The 24702-nt window shown below is 35.7% G+C and overlaps 1 protein-coding gene across 2 annotated transcripts; it reads right to left on the reverse strand.

The window, feature by feature from the left end:
• Positions 1 to 1478: 1478 nt before the first annotated feature.
• On the reverse strand, positions 1479 to 21483 carry slc6a22.1 (solute carrier family 6 member 22, tandem duplicate 1). Of its 2 annotated transcripts, XM_005166019.5 has the most exons (16): positions 21290 to 21483; positions 21052 to 21158; positions 17593 to 17792; positions 17378 to 17512; positions 14340 to 14480; positions 14171 to 14258; positions 13604 to 13736; positions 13310 to 13444; positions 11240 to 11343; positions 10743 to 10867; positions 9179 to 9291; positions 8256 to 8393; positions 7994 to 8096; positions 4868 to 4968; positions 2423 to 2593; positions 1479 to 2328 (listed from the first exon to the last, which is right to left on the reverse strand). In XM_005166019.5, the coding sequence occupies exons 3-16, from the start codon at positions 17786 to 17788 to the stop codon at positions 2257 to 2259; spliced, it is 1755 nt and encodes a 584-aa protein (XP_005166076.1). In that variant the 5' UTR covers positions 17789 to 17792; positions 21052 to 21158; positions 21290 to 21483; the 3' UTR covers positions 1479 to 2256. The 2 variants fall into 2 exon arrangements, with proteins under 2 accessions (XP_005166076.1, NP_001004533.1); NM_001004533.1 differs by lacking the exons at positions 21052 to 21158; positions 21290 to 21483 and having other exon boundaries at positions 1500 to 2328; positions 13604 to 13709; positions 17593 to 17788.
• Positions 21484 to 24702: the final 3219 nt, after the last annotated feature.

Genomic DNA, 24702 nt, shown 5'->3' on the forward strand with positions numbered 1-24702 from the left:
AAAGTAAAATAATAATTATTTTTATTTCATGTTAAGATTTCAGTAATATTTCCAAAATCATTCCGAATTTTTTTTTTAAATTCTCAGCAGAAATAGCAAAAAATGTCTGTCAGTCCACTTTTACATTTCATTAAGCACTCTCTCTTTATATATATATATATATATATATATATATATATATATATATATATATATATATATGTACACACACACACACACATAGTTGAAAGCCGTCCATTGATTTTTTTTATGCTTTACAAATTCATGAAATTTTCACAGTATGTCTGATATTATTTTTTTTCTTTTTGAGAAAGTCTTATTTGTTTTATTTTGGATAGGATAAAAAAAAAACATTTTTTTAAACACCATTTTAAGGACAAATTATTAGCCCCTTTAACCTATATATTTTTTTTCGATAGTCTACTGAACAAACCATTGTTATACAATAATAACTTGCTTAATTACCCTAACCTGCCTAATTAACCTAGTTAAGCCTTTAAATGACAATTTAAGCTGTAAAGAAGTGTCTTGAAAAATATCTAGTCAAATACTATCTATTGTCATCGTGACAAAGATAAAAAAAATCAGTTATTAGAGATGAGTTATTAAAAATATTATGATAAGAAGTGTGCTGAAAAAATCTTCTTTCCATTAAACAGAAATTAAGGAAAAAAATAATTAGGGGGGCTAATAATTCTGACTTCAACTGTACAGTATATAGTTCCAAAATCAGTTTCCCAGTGTTGAGTTGCGGCTGAAAGGGCATTACTGTGTGAAACATATGCTGGATAAGTTGGCAGTTCATTCAGCTGTGGCGACCCCTAAATAATAAAGGGATAAAACCAAAAAGAAAATGAATGAATGAGTTACAAAATCAGTACAGGCTTAATTCTTAAATAAATGTCTTTTGTAATTGGCCCATTTTACTAACCACATCACAAGAAATCTTTCCCCTCTCTGTTCCCGGGAACAGTTTTTGGCAGAGCAAATATTCTGCTGCTTTCATCCTCTGCCAAACAAACAATATTTGGGTGGCTTTGTTGGCCACAAAGTGTATTTGGAGATAGAGGTCTTTAGCCTTTAACCCAGTTGTGCTTTTAAAAAAGGTCATTGTATTTTCACTCTTGAAAATTTTAAAAACACACACAAATCACAAATCAGTTTTAGTTTAACCTTGACATAAATGGAATCACCTACACTTATAATTCAAAGTGTGCATGACAAAAAGCCATAGTAAAATGTAGAGTTTTCATTTTCTGTCATATTAGCAACACTTTCTAATCAACCACAATGTTTAACATGTAAATCACATGAAGACAAAACAGCACTGAACCCACAGTAAGTCACGCCTGATGACAATGAGTGTCTAATGTCATCCTCTAGCAATTTTAATCCAAGAAATCCTGCCTTCACCTTTCACCTAGTTGTCTGATATTTGCTCAGATGCTTCAGGAACAGCCAGCAATCATTTGCAGTCATTTAATTTAAAAAGCATTTATTAAAACCGTTCTAAGTCATGTACATAAACGTAAGTGACCTACAGATATCCTTTTAAATTACACCATTTACTAAAATATAAACACTGTACAACTACGCATATTTAGGTAGCAAAATAGAAATCTATTTTTCAAGAAAACGCAGAGCAAATACTGTAAAATATGTAATACGATAAGGCCAACATAATTCACTTTCTGTAAATGATTTGTTTTCATGAAATCTGCATGACTGACAATTAAAAATGTAAGGAAATCCTACTATTATGAAATACTGTTAACACTGTCAACACTAATTGGCATCATTTTGAAGTGATTCACTCTGGTTAAACCATTACAAACCATCTATGTGACAGAAAACAACACATTTACCACTCACACACCATTGGTCCATCCAAAATTGTGCTGGTCCTCATGATAATCGTTTCCACATTTCCACTGTTATCTTGACAGTTTATGATACAACAAGTCAGTGCCACTATCACACTTAAAGATGACGTCCAACTGAGTTTTCCTTCAAATACAGCTATCTATAACCGATGTGCTTGTGCTCATCTCCAGATTAAGGCGATCAACATTTAGATGCTTGGAACTGAGAAACTAACAATCAAACATGATAAAAACAGTCATGTACAGTTTGTGTTGGCTTCTTGAGGTCTCATGAGAATCTCCGAAAACATATTGATATCAAAAGTTATCCTAAATACAGCCCAAGGATTTGTTTTCTTATCAGTCATAGAACACGCTGTACTTTTGCTTGTGGTCACAGGGTTTCTTTTGGTCTTTCGGATGTCAAAGGTAGATCACTTGCTGGAGTGCAAAGGACACGTAGTCTCTAAAAAAAGTTGAAAGGCATACAGTTGGAAAAGATTAACCGATTGCTCGAACGTGGCTTCTAAATGTAATTTAGGGTTAAATGTTTGGGTTACCTGTTTCAGTGTGCCAGGAGTGACGAGGATGGCGTAGATCATCCATATGGGAACCAATAATGTTGACGAGAGGGTGAACCACCAGCCAGCAGCGTAACCCCACCAGGGGTATTCATATGTGTTGTTGAACTTCAGAGGAGTGAATTTGACTAAAGAGAAGATGAATGTGCCCTAAGAAGCCAAAATATTTATTGGATTACTAGTGTTAGTAGTATTACTTAGTATTGTTATACCGATTAAACAGTTAAAAGTAATACTTTTTTCCACATAGATGTACTATTTTGAACCCATTCAGTTTATGGGTCTGGTGGCAGCACTTTTAGCTTAGCTTAGCATAAATCATTGAATCGGATTAGACCATTAGCATCTCGCACAAAATTTATTTTAAGTTCGACTCTTCTGTAGTTACATCATGCACTAAAACTGGCAGAAATTGAAAATATGTCTGTAATAATCAAGCTTGAATATAGTTCTTAGCTAGGTAACGTTGCTGTAAAATTGCTCCTAGCCAAATTGGACTAAAAAAAGCTACTTTTATTTTTAATCAGCCTCATTGTAACTACAGAAGAGTCAAACTTTAAATAGAAAAATTATTCAAATACTTTATTGAAAATTGAGTGAGATGCTAATGGTCTAATCCGATTCAATGCTTCATGCTAAGCTAAGATAAAAGTGCTCCTTCCAGACACGGACATAATCAAGGTTGTAAATAGTTCCTATCTAGGTAACGTCACTGTGGAATAGTTCCAAGACATAAAATAACAAATTTTCATCTATCATTAGCCTCAACGTAACTACAGAAGAGTCAAAATTTACATAGGAAAATTATCAAAATTAGTTTTTGAAAATTTTAAGCGAGATGCTAATGGTTTAATCCGATTCAATGATTTATGCAAAGCTAAGCTAAGGTAAAAGTGCTCCTGCCAGACCTGCAGGTTGATGGATTAAAAAATGGCAAAACTCAACTGTTTAACTTTAGGGGACTTGTAAATCAAGCCTATTTTTGGAAATATAGGGGAAAGTCCCCTATAGTTAAACAGCTGAGTTGCACAATTTTTTTTAAAAAATATGTTGTTTCCTTATTATTGCCAATCAAACACATTTTATGTACTGTTGTTTCGGGTGACTTTTTTTGAAAACATCAGGTAAATGTGTTGTTGAACTTTATATTAAAAAAAACTGGAATGTTCCTTCTCTAAAGTCACTTAGACTTACCATTATGAACCCATTTAGCCAATCTCTGGGTCTGGTGGAGCACTTCTAGCTTAGCTTAACATAATTCATTAAATCGGATTAGACCATAAGCATTTCACTTAAATTTTATTTTATGTTTGACTCTTCTGTAGTTATATAATGTACTAAGACTGGCAGAAATTGAAAAGTTGCTATTTTCTAGGCTGATGCGTCTGTAATAATCAACTTAAAAATAGTTCCCAGCTAGGTAATGTCAATGTGGAATGGTTCCTAGCCATATTGGCCGAGAAAAAATAGCAACTTTTCATTTTTCGTCAGCCTCAATGTAACTACAGAAGAGTCCAACTTTAAATAGGAAAATTATCAAAATTCTTTTTTTGAAAACTTCGAGGGAGATCTTAATGGTATAATCCAATTAAATGATTTATGCTAAGCTAAGCTAAGATAAAAGTGCTCCTGCCAGACCCGGAGATCGGTTGAATGGATTTAAAAATGGTAAAACTCAACTGTTTAACTCGAGGACTTGTAAAACAAGCCTATTTCTAAACGAAAAAAGTGTAGCGTTTCTTTATTATTGCCAATGAAAACATTTTATGTAATGTTGTTTTGATGACTTTTTGAATCTCATAATTTATTCACCTTTGACTTGTTCCAAAGTAGCTTGAGTTGTTTTTGTTTTATTCTTTTATACACAAAAAGAGATACCAGTAAACAAACTATGAAAGCCAGTCAATCAGTTGTTATAGTTTTCCAACATTCTTTAATATATTTTCTTTTGTGTTCAACAGAATAACAATACAAAAATCTTAAACTGGTTAGAAAATGTCACTGATGAATAAACAATGGCATACTTTCCATTTTTAGGTGAACTATCTCTTTAAATGCAGTCCGAATATAATATTTTTTTTTAATGTAAAACAAATGTATAAAACTTAACTAATAACACAGAAATACTTGGTCTAAGGTGCAGTGAAGGTGTCTGAAATTTCACAATGTGAAATCCAGTCATTCCAAGCAATTAACCCAATCATGAATTTAGCAAAAAATGCCACCAAGCAGGTTTTGCTTGTGTTTGCTATGCAAATCTAATGCGATGACCATCAGAAAATCTGCTCGGTTTTAAATGAACTATTCAGCATTTCTGGCAATTGGCTTTTTTTCACAATGCATTGCTGAAAACTATCAAATGTTACCACACATTAACATGTTTTACTCATTAAACTACCTTGAATCAGAGTAAAGTGCACTTACTATACACACAATAGGAGTGATATACTTCCAACAGTACTTCATCAAAGTCAGTGGATGATAACCGATCATGTCTGCGATGTTTTCATACAGTCGATCAGCGCCTGACAAATTCCGAAACAGAAGAGATTACACTATATTTCTAATACTTCAATACTATTTTATTACATTGTGACATACACCTTTTTGGTGCTTCCTTTGGTTACTCTAACCATAGCTTTCTGCCACAAGTAGATGTCATTAGGTGGTTCCCAACCTTTCCTCAGTGTTTCGACCTTTACCACAACACTCTCCAGCTGGTGGGTCGGCAGTAGTGGCCAAGCTACTCATGGCTTCCAGCTTTTCCTCCTTTCTTAATCCATAGCCAGCATGAAGCTCGTTCTGCTTCTTCCTCCATCCTGCAAGCAGTATGTTTATTGCTCTTCTCTTCCATGCCTAAAGCTGACATCAGTCGCCATAATGACTTTGCAGTAAAGCCTCTACACCCTACCTCCACAGATAACAGCTATGCCTGCCAACCTTTGTTTTTACACTCCTGGATTAGTGGTGTGTACTTTGAGGCCTTCCTCTTATGAGCCTCTTCACAATCCTCCTCCCATGGCTCAGTAAGCTCTATTAAAATGATTTTACAGTCTTTGTCTGACCACAAGACAATACCTGGACGAAGAGCTGTGTGAACCACTTCTGGGAACTGCAGTTTTTCTTCCAACATCAACTCCCAATTCCCAAGCGTCTGTGGCTTGCAGCAAGCTTGACTTAGCTACTGCCATAGCTGTGACAGGCCTTGCCCCCTCCTTGACAAAGCTGATGGTTTCCTTATCTGTACTGCCATGCTTCTTCTTGCACCTCTCCTGCTCAATTGAATCAGCAAGGGTCAAGTGTACCTTGTCATGAGGTTACCTATATCGACCTTGGGTTAAAGATGTTTTACACCCTGACATTATGTGTGCCAGTGTTCCCTTTTTGCCACATAGCTTGCAGTATGGGTCGTCTCACGATCCCCACATGTGCAAATGAGATGGTGATGGGAGGGCGTCATACACAGAGTGCAGCCAGAAGGAGATGCGGTATGGCTCCAGTCTCCATAACTCTGCCCATGTGATCTTCCATTTGGGCAGATCCCACTTTGTCCATGCTCCTTGAGATGCTTGTTCCACTGCTTTAGACAAGTTTTTTTTCCTCAGGAGCTCTAATTTCTGCCTGCACCATACTTTGTCTGATTGCCGGACTCGCAATTCCAAACTGCTGGAAATGTGAGGACCCCAGACCTTGACGTCCCATGCTGGTATTACCAACAATGTCACGCAACTTCATTGAGCTTTCTGCTTGTTTGATGGCTGTGTTGACAGCCCACTTTTACCCTGATCTTGTTGTCATGACAGCTTGATTTACCAGGCGATCTTTAGTATCTCTCAGACTTAGTGTGACTCTACATTTCGCTACCTTAAACTCCTCCATGACAGATGAAAGAGGTAGCTGCAACTGCCCTGATCGAATGTAGAGGCCAACTGAGGAGAAGCTTGGGGGTATCCCTAACCACCTCCACAGGTGTCTTTTAATTTTCCTCTTAATGCCTTCCACAGCCTCAAGAGGGAACTCATAGACTAAGAGTAGTCAAAGTAGCACGGGGAGAAGGCCATACTAGATTTGAACTTTCTTGGGAGTCTGGATACATCAATCTTCTTCAACCAATCCTCTGTTTTCTTCACCAGCTATACAACACTGGTAGTATCTTTTAGCGATGCATTGCACCACTTGCCCCAAAAATTTATAGGGCTCCTTTAATGGACGAAATTACCTGATCTTGAATACAAAGGCCAAATTTGCTTGTTACCTTACTCTTCCTGATGACCAAGCTTCTGGACGTCCTGGCCTTGAATGTCAGCCTAGCCCGCATGAATACACTTCTCAGGGTTTCCCATCTTGCTTGAACATGGGTTACAGTTGTTTTAGTCAGGTCATCCATAAACCTTCGCACCACTGGCTGTATCACACCTGACTCCAGTGCGGGACCTCGGTTATGCCTTCTGTTGCTGTTAATAGAAGATTCATGCCCATGATGAGGAGAATGGGAGAGATGGTACACCCCGTTGAAATTCCTACAAATACCTTTTTGCAGTTCTTGCCAATTAGTAGACCACTGAGCAGTTGTGAACCTCAGTTTAATCTCTCCTAGATAGTTACTGACCAATCTTTGAATGCCTGCTGGAATATGGTAATGGTCGAGTCCAAGCTGAATGAGGTCATGAGGAATAGATCCATAAGCATTCGCTAAATCCAACCAGACCACTGTTAAGTTTCCTTTGTTCTGCTTGGCTTCTCGGATCAACTGCCTGATCATTGATGTATGTTCGAAACAGCCTAAAAAAACAGGAATGCCACCTTTCTGAATGGAAGTGTTATTATATTTATTCTGGATCATGTAATCGGTCAACCTTGGATGAACCTGGATGAAGAGCTGTGTGAACCACTTCTGGGAACTGCAGTTTTCTTCCAACATCAACTCTTAAATCCCAAGCACCCTTAGCTACTGCCCTAGCTGCGACAGGCCTTACCCCCTCCTTGACAAAGCTGATGGTTCCCCTATCTGTACTGCCATGCTTCTTCTTACGCCTCTCCTGCTCAATTGAATCAGCTGGTGGGTCGGCAGTAGTGGCCAAGCCACTGCCCATCTACTCATGGCTTTCAGCTTTCTTCCTCTCTCATACTCCATAGCCAGCATGAAGCTCCTTCTGCTTCTTCTCCCATCCTGCGAGAAGCAAGTTTATTGCTCTTCTCTTCCATACCTAAAGCTGACATCAGTCGCCATACTGACTTTGCAGGAAAGCCTCTACACCCTACCTCCACAGAAAACAGCCATGCCTGCCAACCTTTGTTTTCCCACTCTTGGATTAGTGGTGTGTACTTTAAGGCCCTCCTTTCATGAGCCTCTTCACAACCCTCCTCCCATGGCACAGTAAGCTCTATTAAAATGATTGTACGGTCTTTTATTATTAGTGCACTAATTTATAAAACGCTGATCAAATAGCAGACAAAAGCACTATAATCTGGCATTTGCTCAGCAGAGAGGGCCAAACGTAAATGTGTAATTTTGGTGTTTTAAAGAGCAGATTTAGTATTATTACTCACCATAAAACCAGCCAATACATATTGACTGTGCAATGGCAAACAGCAGGAGGGTCATTCCACTGCAGGAATAGTAATCAAACAACTGGAAGACATACAGGCCGCCCTATTCAACCAATATAAAAAAAGTGATCACCACTTAAATGACAGATTTTTTATGATGGATTGATTCAGACAGCATTAGTAAGGTAACAATAAATATCCCAGATTTAAAATAACACAATGTAAAAGATTATTATGTATAAGACTTTATGAGCATAATCACCTCTGTTACCATCAGAAGGCCAATGAGGAAACATGCTATACAGATGACGAGGAGGAATAGTTTTCGACGGTGTCCTTGGAGGAAGAAATTGGGGTTCATGTCTGTTATGGCTGTCATGAGAGACTCCAAACCTACAAACTGAAAGAGAATGCCGTGGAATTTTATTGTATGATGCAACAAGTGTCTTTAAACAAGGATCTATAGACAAAACAGCAAAAATCAGTTCAAGCCACTTGAAAAATGTGGAAAAAGTGCTCAGTGCTTTTTCTTAAATAATGTGTCAGTGCTTTTATCTAAGGCAGTGGTTACCACACTTGTTCCTGGAGGGCCGGTGTCCTGCAGATTTTCGCTCCAACCCTTATCAAACACACCTGAACAAGCTAATCAAGCTCTTACTAGGTACACTTGAAACACCCAGGCAGGTGAGTTGAGGCAAGTTGGAGCGAAACCCTGCAGGGACACCGGCCCTCCAGGACCAAGACTGATGACCCCTGATCTAGGGGATTCATCAGAATAAACAGCAAAAATCAGTTCAAGGCACTCGGAAAATGTGCAAAAAACATTAAAGCGCCTTTATTCACATGGCTGTTCACATGGCTTCATCAGGGTAAGGAAGTTCTTTGCAGAAACATATGTTTATAAGGATTAGCCATGTGAATAAAAAAAAATATTTTTTTTGCACATTTTTCAAGTGCTTTGAACTGAATTTTGCTGTTTATTCTGATGAATACCTTACACAAAAAGCACCGACACATTATTTAAGAAAAAGCACAGAGCACTTTTTGTTTGATTAAGAATCTATAGATGTTTTAACTAGATAATACAAGGTATAAGGTCTTAATAGTTGTTCTATATGAAATATCTGCTGTTAAAAAGCTTAATCAGGGTGGTAGAAGTGTATTTGAGAAATGATTTGCTCTCACCTCACTGTCAAGGCCCAGCAATATTATCATGAGGAAAAAACATATGGACCACAACTGAGCCATGGGCATCATTGCTACAGCCCGTGGATATGCAATGAAGGCCAAACCCGGGCCTGACAAAACAAGAACTTAAGTTTAATAAAAAAAAATTTGTATATATAGAGTTGAAGTCGAAATTATTAGCTCTTCTTTGAATTTGATATCCTTTTTCAAATATTACCCAAAAATGTTTAACAGAGCAAGGATTTTTCACAGTATGTCTGATAATTTATTTTCTTCTGGAGAAAGTCTTTATCTTTTGGCTAGAATAAAAGCAGTTTTTATTTTTTTCAAAATTATCCTAAAGTCATTATTATTAGCTCCCTTAAGCAATATGTTTTTTTTGATTGTCTACACTACAGAACAAACCATCATTATACAATGACTTGGCGAATTATCTTAACTTGCCTAGTTAAGCCTTTAAACTCATGTTGTGTTTTTAGCTGAATACTGATTTCTAGTCAAATATTATTATTTTATGCCCTCAAAATAAAATAAATAGAAAGTATGAATTATTAACAAACATATCCTCTGAGAGAAAATATATATATATAAAAAAAACAAATTTAAAATAAAATAAAAAAGGAATAATAGAGCAACTTTACAATAAAAGTTAAAAAAGAAATAAAGGAAAGAAAAAAATTAAAAGTTTGCTTTAAGGAGTCAATATTTCCTCTTTTCAGTTATTTACTGTGTATTAGCGCTGATATCAACTGAACAGCATAAGCCTTTGATATAGTCTAAAACAGGATCCTGCAAGTAAACATCTTAACTTCAAATTTTGTGGAGCTAAAGATTTCTTGGATCCACATGTCATGTGATGGAGGAATTAACTGTTTCCACTTGATAAGAATGGCTTGTCTAGCTAAAAGAGTAGCAAAAGCAATAACCTGGCAAGATGCAACAGTCAAGTCTCTCTGAAATACCAAAAATGTCAAGGGCTTAGGGTCTAGATTTATGTAAATAGCTTCATTAAGTGTATTAAAAACCCTTGACCAGAAATGATGGTTGGCAGAAGACTGTTTACAGCGATGACAGGCATCACTTCCATCATGAATCTTTTTTTTTTTTTTGCTAATTTGCCATTGGTTAAATGAGCTCTATGGAGAAACTTATATTTCATAAATTAGTTATTAAAACGATTATGTTTATGTAATGTGTTGAAAAAATATTTGCTTTAAACAGAAATTGGGGAAAATATTAATATAATTCTGACTTCAACTGTATATATATTACACAATATTCATGCAGGACAATTTCACCATCATTTACTCAATCTCATGTCAATTTAAACCCAAAATAACAATCGTTAAGCTATTGTTGATTAAATCAAAGCGATTTCGTGTCATTTAAAGTCTGTTAACACAAAATCTTGTTTTGTAAACAGAAAAAATCCATTCATATGAACTTAGCAGATTTAATGTCTTCTTAAGAGATATGATTGCTTTAATATGTTATGAAATAAACAGAAACTAAAAAAACTGAAATTAAAAAAACAACAACAACTGATTTGTTTTTAAATTACCTGACTCTGCAACCACTGAGATATCAACTCCCTGTTCCAAGGCCATGAAGCCCAAAACTGAAAAGATGGCAAATCCAGCTACAAAACTGGTTCCACTATTCAGCAAGCACAGATACACACAGTCTCTGCAAGAGAAACACATCATGCTGTCAAAGCTCAAAGTAATCAGAATGAAGCATTGACTGTAAGTCCCACAGACATTTAAAGAGGATAATTCCACACTCACTATAATTAGAAATGGCAAACAAATCATGATTCACCAAACGTTTGTACTAGAATTGATCAAACCTTTTCAAAAAGCACTGTACTTTTGTGAGCATTATAATCATATACTTTGTTGTGTGGAAATTCCTTAAATAGAGATTTGGTTGTTTTGGTTTGTTATATGTAACTGACCAACCATGGGCATGCAGTGGTTTATTTATAATACTCCAAATTCCTTAACACTGGAATGAAGTTTAGAACAATCTTTTGTAGGCATGCTTGGGTTTACTTACTTATAACAGTTGTTATTGTACTTATTGTAGCTTCCCAAAGCTGTAAGACACCCAATGCAAAGAGCGTAAGAGTAAAAGATTTGTGTTCCTGCATCCATCCACACCTAACAAAGGCAAGAAAAAGTTCACAATCACTTAACAATCAATTAGATGTTTATCAATACATGGCATGTTAAGAATCTGCTCCAATTCCATAGATAAATATATACAAGTTAAAGGGATAGTTCACCCAAAAACAAAAAGACGTATTCACTATTTACTGAATTTCAAGTTGTTCAAAACCTTTATGAGGTTTGAACACTAAAGAAGATTTTGTGAAGAAAGTTGAAAACCTGTAACCATTAACTTTCATAGTGGGAGAAACAAATGCTAATAAGGTCAATGACAACATGTTTCCATCTTTCTCCAAAATATCTTCTTTTGTGACCAACAGAAGAAAAACAAACAGATCTGGAACAAGTAAAGGGTGAGTAAATGATGATCGAATTGAACATACACTCATCGGCCACTTTATTAGATACAATTTTTAAGGACCAGGTTGGACCCCCTTTTGCTTTAAGAACTGCCTTAATAATTTAGATTAGATTTAGAGGCATAGATTCAACAAGGTACTGGAAATATTCCACAGAGATTTTGGTCCCTATTGACATAATAGCATTACGCAGTTGCTGCAGATTTGGTGCTCTATTGGATTGAGTTCTGGTGACTGTGAAGGCCATTTGAGTATAGTGAACTCATTGTCATGTTCAAGAAACCAGTCTGAGATGATTTATGCTTTATGATATGGCGTGTTATCCTGTTGAAAGTAGCCATCAGAAGATGGGGACAATGTGGTCATAAAGAGATGGACATGGTCAGCAACAATACCCAGGTAGGTTGTGGTGTTGACTAGAAGTCAAGACTCATCAGACCAGGCAACGTTTTTCCAATATTCTATTGTCCAATTTTGCTGACCCTGTGCGAATTGTAGCCTCAATTTTCTTTTCCTAGCAGACAGGAGTGGCACCTGGTGTGGTCTTCTGCAGCTGTAACCCATCCCCCTCAAGGTTCTCATGTTGAGCATTTTGAGATACTCTTCTTCATACCTCAGTTGTAACAAGTGATTATTTGAGTTACTGTTGCCTTTCTATTAGCTCAAACCAGTCTGGCCATTCTCCTCTGACTTCTGGCATCAACAAGGCATTTGTGTCCACAGAACTGCTGCTCACTGGATATTTTCTCTTTTTCGGACTGTAAACCCTAGAGATGGTTGTGCATGAAAATCCCAGTAGATCAGAAGTTTCAGAAATAATCAGACCAGTCCATCTGGCACCAACAACCATGCTACATTCAAAGTCACTTAAACCACCTTTCCTACTCATTCTGATGCTTGGATTGAACTGCAGCAGATCGTCTTGACCAGTCTACATGCCTAAATGCATTGAGTTGCTGCTATGTGATTGGCTGATAAGAAATTTGTGTTAACAACCAGTTGGACAGGTGTACCCAATAAAGTGGCCAGTGAGTGTATGTGCATATTTGTAATTGTAATGGTTGAAAAAAATATATATGTAAAAAGCCATTTCTGCAATCTTTCAAAATAAAAACAAACAAATCAATAAATGTATGTATGCATGTATGTATGTATGTGAAATCCAAAGATGACGCTGTATGTCAAATGCAATTTGTATACATTGCCATAAATCAGCTTTCTATATGCAAAGTTTCAGAATGACATGGCTTCTTACTATGCAAACAAGGCAGAACTTTACAGGGTTTTTTCAGGTGCAAAAACTTATCACCAATTTTTTTTTTATTCTCTAAATGAAAATGTCCAATACTAAAGTTGAAAAATAAGAATTTCACAAAGATCAAATGAGTGGCATTGGGCTGGTCATAAGATCTCAACATTGCTGCTATTATGAAAGGGGAATATTAGAAAAAATACATTTAAAATATATTTTATTCTTGCCCACAGATGTATAAATAGTGAGTGTATTTGTTTTAATCAAAAAGTAGACCTACTGACGAAACATTGTGCATTTCGTTAGAAAATACCTAATGTAATTCTGTACTAGCTGATTTTTTTACCTGTGGATCAGCAAGGCGAGCTGGGTTTGGATAGAGGTAGAAAGTGATGCCATCAATGGCTCCAGGCAACGTAAGACCTCGAATCAGAAGCACCATCAGCATAACATATGGAAATGTAGCAGTGAAATACACAACCTGAAAGATAAAGACAATCGACACTGAAATCTTGTATGCTGAATCTCAAACAAGGCAAAGTATGTCAACAGCATAAACTGGACTACGTCAATAGCCATGACAAACAGAACCAGTGAGATCTAGGGTAATGCAAATATCTTTTTTTTTTTTAGTTCTCACCTTGCCTGTGGACTTCACTCCTTTCCACACACAGAAATAACATATGACCCAGGCCAACAGGAGACACAGAGCCAGCTCCCATCTCACGCTTCCCAGCTCATTTACACTTCCAGTTATATTCAATACTCGCCTCCTGCAAAACACACTCTATGTAATTCTCAGAAATACACATCCATATTTATGTAACAAATGTAATATTTCACTCATTCACAATTATCAAACTTTAACACTTTAATAGCTGCTTATGTAAGGTTATAGATTTACAAATGTATTAGAGAAATTTATTACATGCAGGTATTTTTATATTTAAGTACAATGTAAAAACATGTAATGTAAACAATTATTCATTTCAATGATAGCACACAATAGTTTATTGTAAGGGGGACCTTAATTTATGTCATTTTTATTTTAAATATGCCTCATACTGCCAAGTTTTTCATTAGGATTTAATTAAGAGATGCCAAATGTTCATAATTGCCCAAACTTATTACTTGCTATGTAATATTGTGTGATATAAAGCATTACAATACAATACAATATAATATGTTCAGTATTTTACAAACTCACTCCCAAAACTCTTTAACAGGTGATGATGCATTAGCCATAAAGCTCAGGTTTTTTGCCCCCTGCATTCTGTCAAACTCGACACAGTTCTCTATAAAATGAAAGGAAAATAAGTTTTAGTGAAAGAGATCTATTAAAAAAGTTATTTAAAAACTACTTTGATAAAACGTACCTGAATTCCACCAGTTCCTGCAGCTTGCCCATGGTAGTTCCCCACTAAAAGAAGAGAACAGATAGAAGAATGCCCAGGCCAAAATGATGATGTAGTAGGCACTGGAATACAAGACGACCACCTGACTGCCATAACCCAAGCCTAAAAGGACAGCAAGCCAAAACAATTAGGGCCCTTTCAGCTGTTACTGTTGCTGACAGTATCTGAACAGGGTTTAATTCAAAGTTAGTTGATTTAAATATTTAGCTTCAAAGTCATATAGGTTAATAGAAATATTAAATGATATTCGCTAATACTGAATAATTATGAATTTACACACAGCTAAGATCAAATGACTAATTTTGAAAGATTTTCATGGTATTCTGAAGCAGTTTTAAAAAGTTGAATAGACACTAAAAAATTTGAGATCACTTTCAGATTCCTTAACTATACAAATAAACCCTATTTAATTGGCAGTAGACTTTTTCAGTTTGAGCCATTCGAAAGTGACTAAAACTCCCAGACAGCAGGTTTTCCAGATGAAGACCAAAAGAACGACCCTTTTCAGTCATAGCAAGATAAGTTAGTAATTCCATATCTGTAAATATTGTACATTTACAATGTCATAAACTCATTTAGGTATGCAAGAAAAGCTAATAATTGTGGAACATCTTAATGGACAAAGAGTTTATGTCTGCAGCTGGAAATACTCACAGTTCAGCCTTGAAAAGGGTAAGAATCTTGACAGACATGTCTTAATATTGAAGAGTTTGGACAGAAAACACTGTAGACCGAACTTCTTATCAAATAAAGAAATCAAAAGACTGTATTTTGCTGAGAAGCATGTTGTGTGGACCAAAAAACTGGTCCAAAGATAATTTTAGTGATAGAAACCAGTTTAATTTATTTGTGTCTGATTGGAAACATTATGTTCATCATCAATCTGGGGAAAGAAAGACTGAATACAAAGTGTAGATGTCAGTAAAGGTAGAATGTAAGTTGGTGTAGTCTGAGTTTGCAAGACAGAGTGAATGCAAATGTTTTTCAACTTCTGGTTCTTTTCCTGTGTTCATTGCCTAGCCAGCAATTTTTATGGGTCAAAAAAATAAAAAAATAAATAATGATAATAATAATATAAAAAATTTAGTTTCTAGAAGCTGAAATCAGTGGAAAAAAATGAATGGCAGCCTAGGGTCCTGATCTAAACCTGATAGACTTTAAAAAGTAAAAAAAAACTATTTGTTTAAAAATATCGCTAAGCCTCTACTACAGTCAGCTAAACTGTGGAAAAGACTGAATAAGAGCAGATAAAGATCACTGCAGAGCACTGAGAGATTAGTGAAGACCTGTAGTCACAGATGAGCGGAAGTCCCCCAAAACAAGGTCATCTACACTCCACACTCATTTTTGACTTTAGAACTTTTGTTGTAATCTTTCATTGTGTTACGATCATTGCTTTTCTTTATTTTTTGTCACTGTTTTCCATAAAAAAAACAGATTTTTAGTTAATCGCCTTGATTTACATGAATGCTATAGCATCACACACTACTGTATACCTTCACAAAATCATCAAACAGATTATTACTGGATGACTTACTTTAGTATGTGGGAATGATTTCAGAAAGTAAAAGGCAATTGTGCAATTTCTTTTAATCTTATTTAAGCAAACAGGAAAAGCATGTTTCTGTTGTATTTTACTGGTTGAACTTTGGATAAGTACCAGTAATCCCTGTTTTGTGGATTATTATTTCAATTGAACATGTGGAAACCTAATCTTTTTAAAATACACTCTCAGACAATAAAGGCAATAAACCGGTTGCTGGGGTGGTAGTAGTACCTTTTTAAAAAGCCACAGTTTTGTACCCAACAAATTCACATTTGTAACTTAAAGGTACATATTAATATCTAAAAAGTACAAATGTGAACCTCTTAGTACCCTACCTCCTAGGGCTTAGTGGCCACATACGTGGACATAAGTGGCTATTTAAAGTACTTTGAATGTTTTATATTTTGTTACAGACATGCAGTGTCATCCGTTTTGCAGCATATGAACTGTCCCAAACACTATTTGTAACAGTCCAAAATGGGCAAAAAATGTTGTTTTTACTCTCTGATAGTCAAAACATGTTAAAAAATGTATGCGTTATAGATGCATTAAAAAAACAGTCAGGAAAAACTGTTTTATGGAAATTCAGACCACGAGTGTACATATATGGACATCATTTTTCACTAAAAGTACATCATATCAAATGATGATACTAAGGGTTTTAATTCTAATTAGGCTCCAATAAGCCCAAATAGCAAAGAGAAATCTAAAATGCATGTAAAAAAACACCTTTGGCCTTAAGAGGTAAAGCGTACAAAAGTTAACCTGTTAGGTGCAAAACCTTTTGAACTTTCTGTAAGTGTTTAAGTATTTTACACATTGTTTCCCTTACAATTTTGGTTAAATAACCTTTAAATCTTTTATTAACCTTAACCTTTTATTAATCACAATAGCAATCCTATTATTTTTTATCTTGCAATAATAATAATAATAATAATAATTCTAATAATAATAATAATAATAATAACACAACAACAACAATACCACCACTGTTATCTTACTTACAAATATTACTTTTGATATCTTATTACAATATTATAATAAATAGGAATAACTGCACATTTCACAAAAACTAAAGTCAGCTTTAAAAAACTGCTAAAACAGTGAAATTTACACATTAAGGATGTTTTTCAACTTCACGTGACTCTTTTCCTTAAGTCATAACATGAGGCTTCATGAAAGCAGAAGCAAATCTTTTTGGAGTGATATCAGTTCTGTACATAAGACGATCCTGACTCATTGGCTAACAAATCTGCTGATATTTAAATCAAACACGCTCACATGATAGTTCAACCTTCGTTTCAAAACCTGCACAAACAGGAAGCTTCTCACATTTCAGACCACTATTGCTCGCTATTTCAATATACACAGTTTACAATTACAACTAAGGGCAAACAAACATACAAAGCTATGGCTGACATCTAACAATATTTACTGCACATTGCTAACTCACCTTCAAACAGTGGGCAGATCTTCCTCCAGCAGGTGACAGAACCCTGGCTGGTGTACTGACCCAATGCAGTTTCCATTAGAAAGAGAGGAATGCCACAGGCAAACAAAAAGACCACATATGGAATAAAAAACACTCCTAAAACAGAAAAATGCAGCTGTTTTTAGTTTGTTCTGTTTAGTAAATTTAATTTCCTATGCAGTTAAACTCATACAAACCTCCTCCATTCTTATAACACAGATATGGAAATCTCCAAACATTTCCCAGCCCAATGATCTGGCCAGCGACGGCTAAGATAAACTCCACTTTGCTGGACCACTGGCCCCTTATTTGGGTTTTCAAGCCTGTTTCATTACTTTGAGCATCTGAATAAGCCAGTTTGAACTGCAAATCTGGATCATGCTGTATTTCCATGTCACTGCAAACGAAGCAAACATCTGTCAAAACATTGATTCCAGAGAGACACAAACAAAGTTGAGAACAGAGTGGCGACTGAAACAAGTAAAGGTCAAAAACAGCAATGAGTGAACAGTCTTTGTTCAGCGCCATCTGTTTGTTCCAGCTCTTACACTGGCACAGAGGCTTTTAAATGATGTTGAACACTGGAATACTGTAAGTGTCCAGTTTTGCACAGCAAGGTGTGGTTGAGATCACATCTGTGGCCATTTACAACTCTCTAGTGTAATACAAACAGAGAATAGACTCAAATTTACTAGAGAACCTTATGGAGTTTGAAATGCTCAAAAGATTTTTGGTTTTGGTAACATTAATTTAAATTGCATTTGTGAGTGTTCAACTATGTGAAAATACTAGTTTTATCAATTACTTTTGAAGACATTAACTGACTCCAATGCTATTTTAACAGAAACTAAGCATTGGCTGCGTAGACATGTAACCCTGAATGTCTGTAAAATAAAAGACTGCAGTTTAGATATCTAATCTAAAAGAACATTTGTTGGATGAATAGAAGGAAAAACTACTTAATTTCTTTTTTCTTGGGGGAGAAATCTCGAGAGCAATGGGGACAGGCTTTTTGCGCAACTGCTCACAGCTGAAATAATTTTGCACCCCAAAACAGAAGAAACTGCAGGGTGCTTAAGTCGCATTCCCTTCCTGCCCTCATTTCGTGTGCTGTGACCCTTACAATATGTGAAGAAAAGTTAACATTTTATTAATGATTCCATGAATCCCTGGGGATTAGTAAAGGTATATATATATATATATATATATATATATATATATATATATATATATATATATATATATATATATATATATATATATATATATATGTATAAATATATAAATATATATATAAATATATAAATATATATATATATATATACAGTTGAAGTCAGAATTATTAGCCCCCCTAAATTATTAGACCGCTTGTTTATTTTTTTCCCAATTTCTGTTTAACGGAGAGAAGATTTTTTTCAGCACATTTCTAAACATAATAATTTTAATAAATCATCTCTAATAACTGATTTATTTTATCTTTGTCATGATGACAGTAAATAATATTTGACTAGATATTTTTCAAGACACTTCTATACAGCTTAAAGTGACATTTAAAGGCTTAACTAGGTTAATTAAGTTAACTAGTCAGGTTAGGGGAATTAGGCAAGTTATTGTATAATGATGGTTTGTTCTGTAGACTATCGAAAAAAATATAGCTTAAAGGGGCTAATAATTTTGCCCCTAAAATGGTTCATAAAAAATTAAAAACTGCTTTTATTCTAGCCGAAATAAAACAAAAAAGACTTTCTCCAGAAGAAAAAATATTATCAGACATACTGTGAAAATTTCCTTGCCCTGTTAAACATCATTTGAAAAATATTTTAAAAGGAAGAAAAAAAAAATCGAAGGGGGCTAATAATTCTGATTTCAACTGTATGTATATATGTGTGTATATATATATATATATATATATATATATATATATATATATATATATATATATATATATATATATATATATATGTCTACTGAATGATGAAGTCTACTGGAAATAATATTCACATTTGGCAAAATTAGTTTTTTTCTCTTTTTTAAAAGGGTAAAACTATATAATAAGGTTTATTAGTAAACATTACTTATTGTATTAAATAATGATGAGAAATACATCCATTAGTGTATTAATCTTTCTTAATGTTAGTTATGAACACAGCTGTTCACAAGCAGCTCATGTTAACCCAGTTCCATTAAATAATATCTATTTAATATATTCCTAATTCAAAAGTTGTTTTGGAATTAACACTAACTTGGTAATGATAATAATTATAAAAATAATAATAAATAAAATAAATAAACTTAATAATATTATTCATTCATTTATTTATTCATTTTCTTTTCGGCTTAGTCCCTTAATTAATCAGGGGTCACCACAGCAGAATGAACCGCCAATTCATGCAGCATATGTTTTACGCAGCGGATACCCTTCCAGCTGCAACCCATTACTGGAAAACATACACACACATTTACACACATACACTATGGTCTATTTAGCTTACCCAATTCACCTGTACTGCATGTCTTTAGACTGTGGGGGAAACCGGAGGAAACCCATGCTAACACGGGGAGAACATGCAAACTCCACACAGGAATGCCAACTGACACAGCCGAGGCTCAAACCAGCAACCTTCTTGTTGGGAGGCGATCATGCTACCCCACTGCGAAACCATGGAACCATACTGAAAAGTGTTACCAAAATTAACCCTAATTAACCTAATTAAATCAAATTTACCACATCAGCCAAAAGCATGTGATAAGAGAGGACCCCTTAATACACTGTCAATTTCATTATTACGTCATTAGTTAAAATAAAATAAAACATTTTCACATATAAAGCACCATAATTTATTAAATAAATATTGCCAAGTGTGTCATTTTAAAACTGTGGAAATCAGATTCTATTCCTCAATTTAAGACATGGGTAATTTATCTCACTCAAATATTGCACATGGAAAGAGTCCGTTACAGAGTTATCGATAACCTTGATAAGTTTTACAATATATGGCAACCATTTCGTGATCACCTGTCCTGTACCAATATAATGCGGATTCTGGGCAGCAGTGTAATGCTTAATATGCACACTACCCCATTGACTGCCTTTGTATTTTCATTGAAACTTTTTGTATGCCCTAATTGTTTATTAATAACAACTTATAATTTTCCATTACTTTTATTTATTTAGTTTTTTTTCTATTTTAATTATTATAACCATTATTTTCTTTGAAATATCATGCACATTTTAAGTTTTTGTTGTTGTTGTGTTTGGTAATTATTGAAAATGTAAAACTAATAAAAAGGCAATATTTTTGACAAGTCAAATGTATCAACAATTAGATGTCATAGTTTGCATTAATACAATGTAAAACAAACTAATAAAAATATACACGTCTACATTTATAAAAATTGTTATTTAAATAAAAATCTAAGGAAAAAATTACATACTATATATTTATTATCTCCTTTTATTTTACATCAGTCGTTGCCCTGGCAATATATTTATTTTCTTGTGTCAGGTGGCATATTAAGTAGGGCAGGTTATCTAGATGAAATTCATGCTTAATCATAACCATAAACAGCACTTGCAGCAGCCCTGACGCACTGTTTATAGTCACGGCGCTCAGACGGTCCCTGATGATCTGAATACAGAGAAGACGGAAACTCACCCAGTTATTGCGCTTTTGTTTGTGCCCTTTGGCCTACATTCAGCAGCAGAACACTTGTGCTGTTCAAACCCACGCTGAGAAGACGCCGGGTGCCAAGCGAAATACCTCTAAAAACAAAAGGCAGACAGAAAACTTTTTACCTACGCAGATGATTTCAGCGCTCAATGGACCCTCTTTAGTCCATTTAAACGGTACTGGAAACAATACAAACAGGTTACAAAGGTTGCAGAGTAGTTACCTGATGAAGGCGTCCGGTTAAAAGTTCAGGAAGTCAAGCCGCTTTTAACTTGGCCGTGAAGTTACTCTTAAATCAGCGTGGGTCGGTGGTTATAATACTCTGACTGAATGTGAAGCCCACCCCTCTCATTCTCTCCACCTCTCTCGCCAGGGAAAACGAGCCCTACAGAACCGACAGCGTAGAATAGCGCGCGCGCGTGTGTGTCAGTGAGCAAGTGTATGTCAAGTTAAGGCGGAGCTTAACTCAGCAGAATGTAGAGCAATAAATGACAACATGTTTCTAAATACGTGCATCGATGTCGTTTTTATTGCCAAACTGCAACAACATATCTGTAGCGATAAATCAAGGTCTTTATGAAGAGTAAACAAGCTCGTAATCATGTTTACAGTGAAGATGACTATAAAATATTCAGTCAGCATTTTATCATTAAGCAATATCTTATGAGCACCATTGTGATTCGATTGTAAAAATATATTTGTGTAACATTTGTCGCTTCTGAAAAAAGTTGTCAAAGAAGCCAAGCATCAAACTTACTGTCACCAGGCAACAGCGTCATCCACCTGGTCTGGAATAGGGTGTAAAAACGGAACGGACTGCAAAAAGTTTGAAGCGTTCTGTTTGAAATCCACACCGGGTTTTCAGTTTACCTCCAGGCGCCCTATATTATGGCAGGCCGTTTTAACATTCAATATGTCTAGTTTCTTGACAGATGCACTTTACACTCAGGGACTGAAGTTTATAAAGTGTTTAATCCTCAAAATAAATCATTGTAAGAGCTGAATAAAAGAAACAAACAAACAATAATCATTACATATGCCTGAAATTGTATTGAACAAATGCTTATAACAAGCCAATAAACTGATAAATACACATTTACAATCTGATAACACTAACAATGACAATATGTCATTCATTTTTTTTTTTGGTTTAATCCCTTCAGTAATCAGGGGTTGCCACAGCGCAATGAACTGCCAACTTATCCATCATATGTTTTACACAATGGATGTCTTTCCAGTTGCAGCCCAGTATTGGGAAACACCCATATAAACTCCATACAGATATGCCAACTGACCCAGCCAAGGCCCGAACCAGCGACCATCTTGCTGTGAGGCAACAGTGCTACCCACTGTACGACCGCAAGAGAGATTAATCTAAAACACGAAATGACCAAAATAAAGTCCTTTATGGCTGAATGTCTTATATTTGTAGTGCAAATTATAAGAAAATAGTAGTAACAATAAATCACTTGCCTTTTGTACAAAACTAACAAATAATATGGACATCACTGATATTCAAAATCCTTATATATGTGCTAACAATAATTAAACATTAACCAAAATACCGTCAACAAACTATAAACTTTCAAGATAAATTTTACTGATTAAAATATAAACAATACCTTGTTCCCTTCATCAGTCAGGACTCAGGAGATAAAAGTGGCAAAAACCTTTTTGCCTCTCTTTGAATTAGTTTTCACAGAGAGCACCCAAAAGTCCTGATTTTTCCTTTTGTAGCACCAATGACTGTAAAAAATATGGACGACGCGACAGCCCTTTTTCCCATTGAACGCCTTGAGGGCAAAACGCCTGCTTGACGGGCACAAACTGTCGCAAAAGACTGCTGAAATTGGAGCCAGACATGCGCAGAAGGACTGTTTGATGGAGCCAGAGGAGGAGCCGCGAAAATGAGCGGAGTCGAGCTTCCAATCAAACGCTTTATGTAAAATCAACTACGCCCCCCGAACTTCTCAGCATGCGTTTGCTGTCATATCAACACAAATGGATGTAATAACGTTAACAAATATGAGGGTTTTATATATTCAATCGCGCCAGCTCCAGGCCGCAGCGCATAACTTACTCGCGGCATCGCGGGCTGATTCCGACTCGCATGCGGCAGCGCCTGCTCGCTCGGCCGCCGCATCAGGCTCGATTGACTCGGACTGGAATCGGGCAGTGAGTCCAGGCATCCGGAGTAGGTCCAGCAGAGGTAACATTAGTCAGTCTGAGCTCTAAGAGATAAGTCTCCGGCAGGCGAGAATCTAGCCGGAACTGTGTTTTGCTATCTGGGTGGCTAGGCGTGTATCAGCAAACTAATAAAGCCCGAAAAAAGCCCTGAACTTAGCGAATAAACAGTGTTCCACCAGGATCATGTATGTCAGAAACTGTAGTTTACTGCTGAACTCATTTTGTCATGGTAAAATAACACAGAAATCGAATAATAACATTTCAGTCTACTTCAGTCTCCTGCCGAAGCTCAGACGCCGCGCTTTGAGAAACTGTCAATCACAGCTGTGTATCACGATGACACGCCCAGCATTAAATTACTGCTAAAAACAAACTGTTTACAAAAATGAAGATCTGCACCTATTTCAGCACAATAACCAGTGCCTTAATCGACCAGAACTATCTTTCGGGACATTTTATTGCAAGTGTAATATTTTTTTTTATTTGGGCTCAAGTCTCCTTCATTAACACGGAGGAGGCGGGCTTTATGACTTGTACTGCAGCCAGCCCCCAGGGGGCGATCTAACGGCCGAAACCTTCACTCAAACGTAGGCTTGCGGCACACTTGTGTAGCACTAATTACTTCACCAAAGACTTCACATGCTTGCACAGCCCGGTTCGAGGACAACACCACCCTCTACTGGATGGAGGAAGAAGTGTTAGCGATTGAACAATTTAAACTAAAGGTTATCTATTAGTTTATTTTCTTGGTAACGCTTTACAATAAGGTTCATTAGTTAATGCATTTACTAACATGAACTAATCATGAACAACACTTGTACAGCATTTATTAATCATAATTGAACATTTACTAATGCATTATTAACATCCCAGTCCATGCTTGTTAACATTAGTTAATGCACTGAGTTAACATGAACTAACAATGAACTACTGTTTTTTCATTAACTAACGTTTACTAACATGAATAAATACTGCAGTAAATGTATTGTTCATTGTTTGTTTATGTTAATAAATGCATTAATTAACATTAACTAATAAACCTTATTGTAAAGTGTGACCATTTTCTTTTAAAGGCCCCGTGAAATTAGTTTTTAAAGTATATCTATAAACTACTGTACTACAAATCAGTGACAACATTCGTGTTTGGAAAATATAAAAGTAATAAAAATACCCAAAGCTTGCAGCATGCCTAATGGATACACTTTTTTGTCACATCATACTTCAGTTTCTCAAAAAATCTTGACAAATCAAATGCTCTCCAATATTTGACATACTCCGTCCTCTTCAAGATGCTTCTCATGCCTGGTTACCTGGATGGGAAAACTAGATTGCTGTTGGACATGGTGTTAGTGAGGCCAGCAGGGGGTGCTCAACCTGTGGTATGTGTGGGTCCTTATGCCCCAGTATAGTGATGGGGACATTACACTGTCATAAGTCTTTTGGATGAGA

This window comes from Danio rerio, chromosome 6 (assembly GCF_049306965.1).
Source record: "Danio rerio strain Tuebingen ecotype United States chromosome 6, GRCz12tu, whole genome shotgun sequence".
Lineage (NCBI taxonomy): Eukaryota > Metazoa > Chordata > Actinopteri > Cypriniformes > Danionidae > Danio > Danio rerio.

Coding starts and splice junctions, on each gene's coding strand:
- slc6a22.1 (XM_005166019.5), bottom strand. CDS start 17,788: ATGGAAATACAGCATGATCCAGATTTGCAGTTCAAACTGGCTTATTCA. Junction 9,292..10,742: donor CTCAGTGGTTGCAGAGTCAG/GTAATTTAAAAA, acceptor TTGTTTTGTCAG/GCCCGGGTTTGGCCTTCATT. Junction 2,594..4,867: donor TCACTCCTATTGTGTGTATA/GTAAGTGCACTT, acceptor TTGGCTTCTTAG/GGCACATTCATCTTCTCTTT.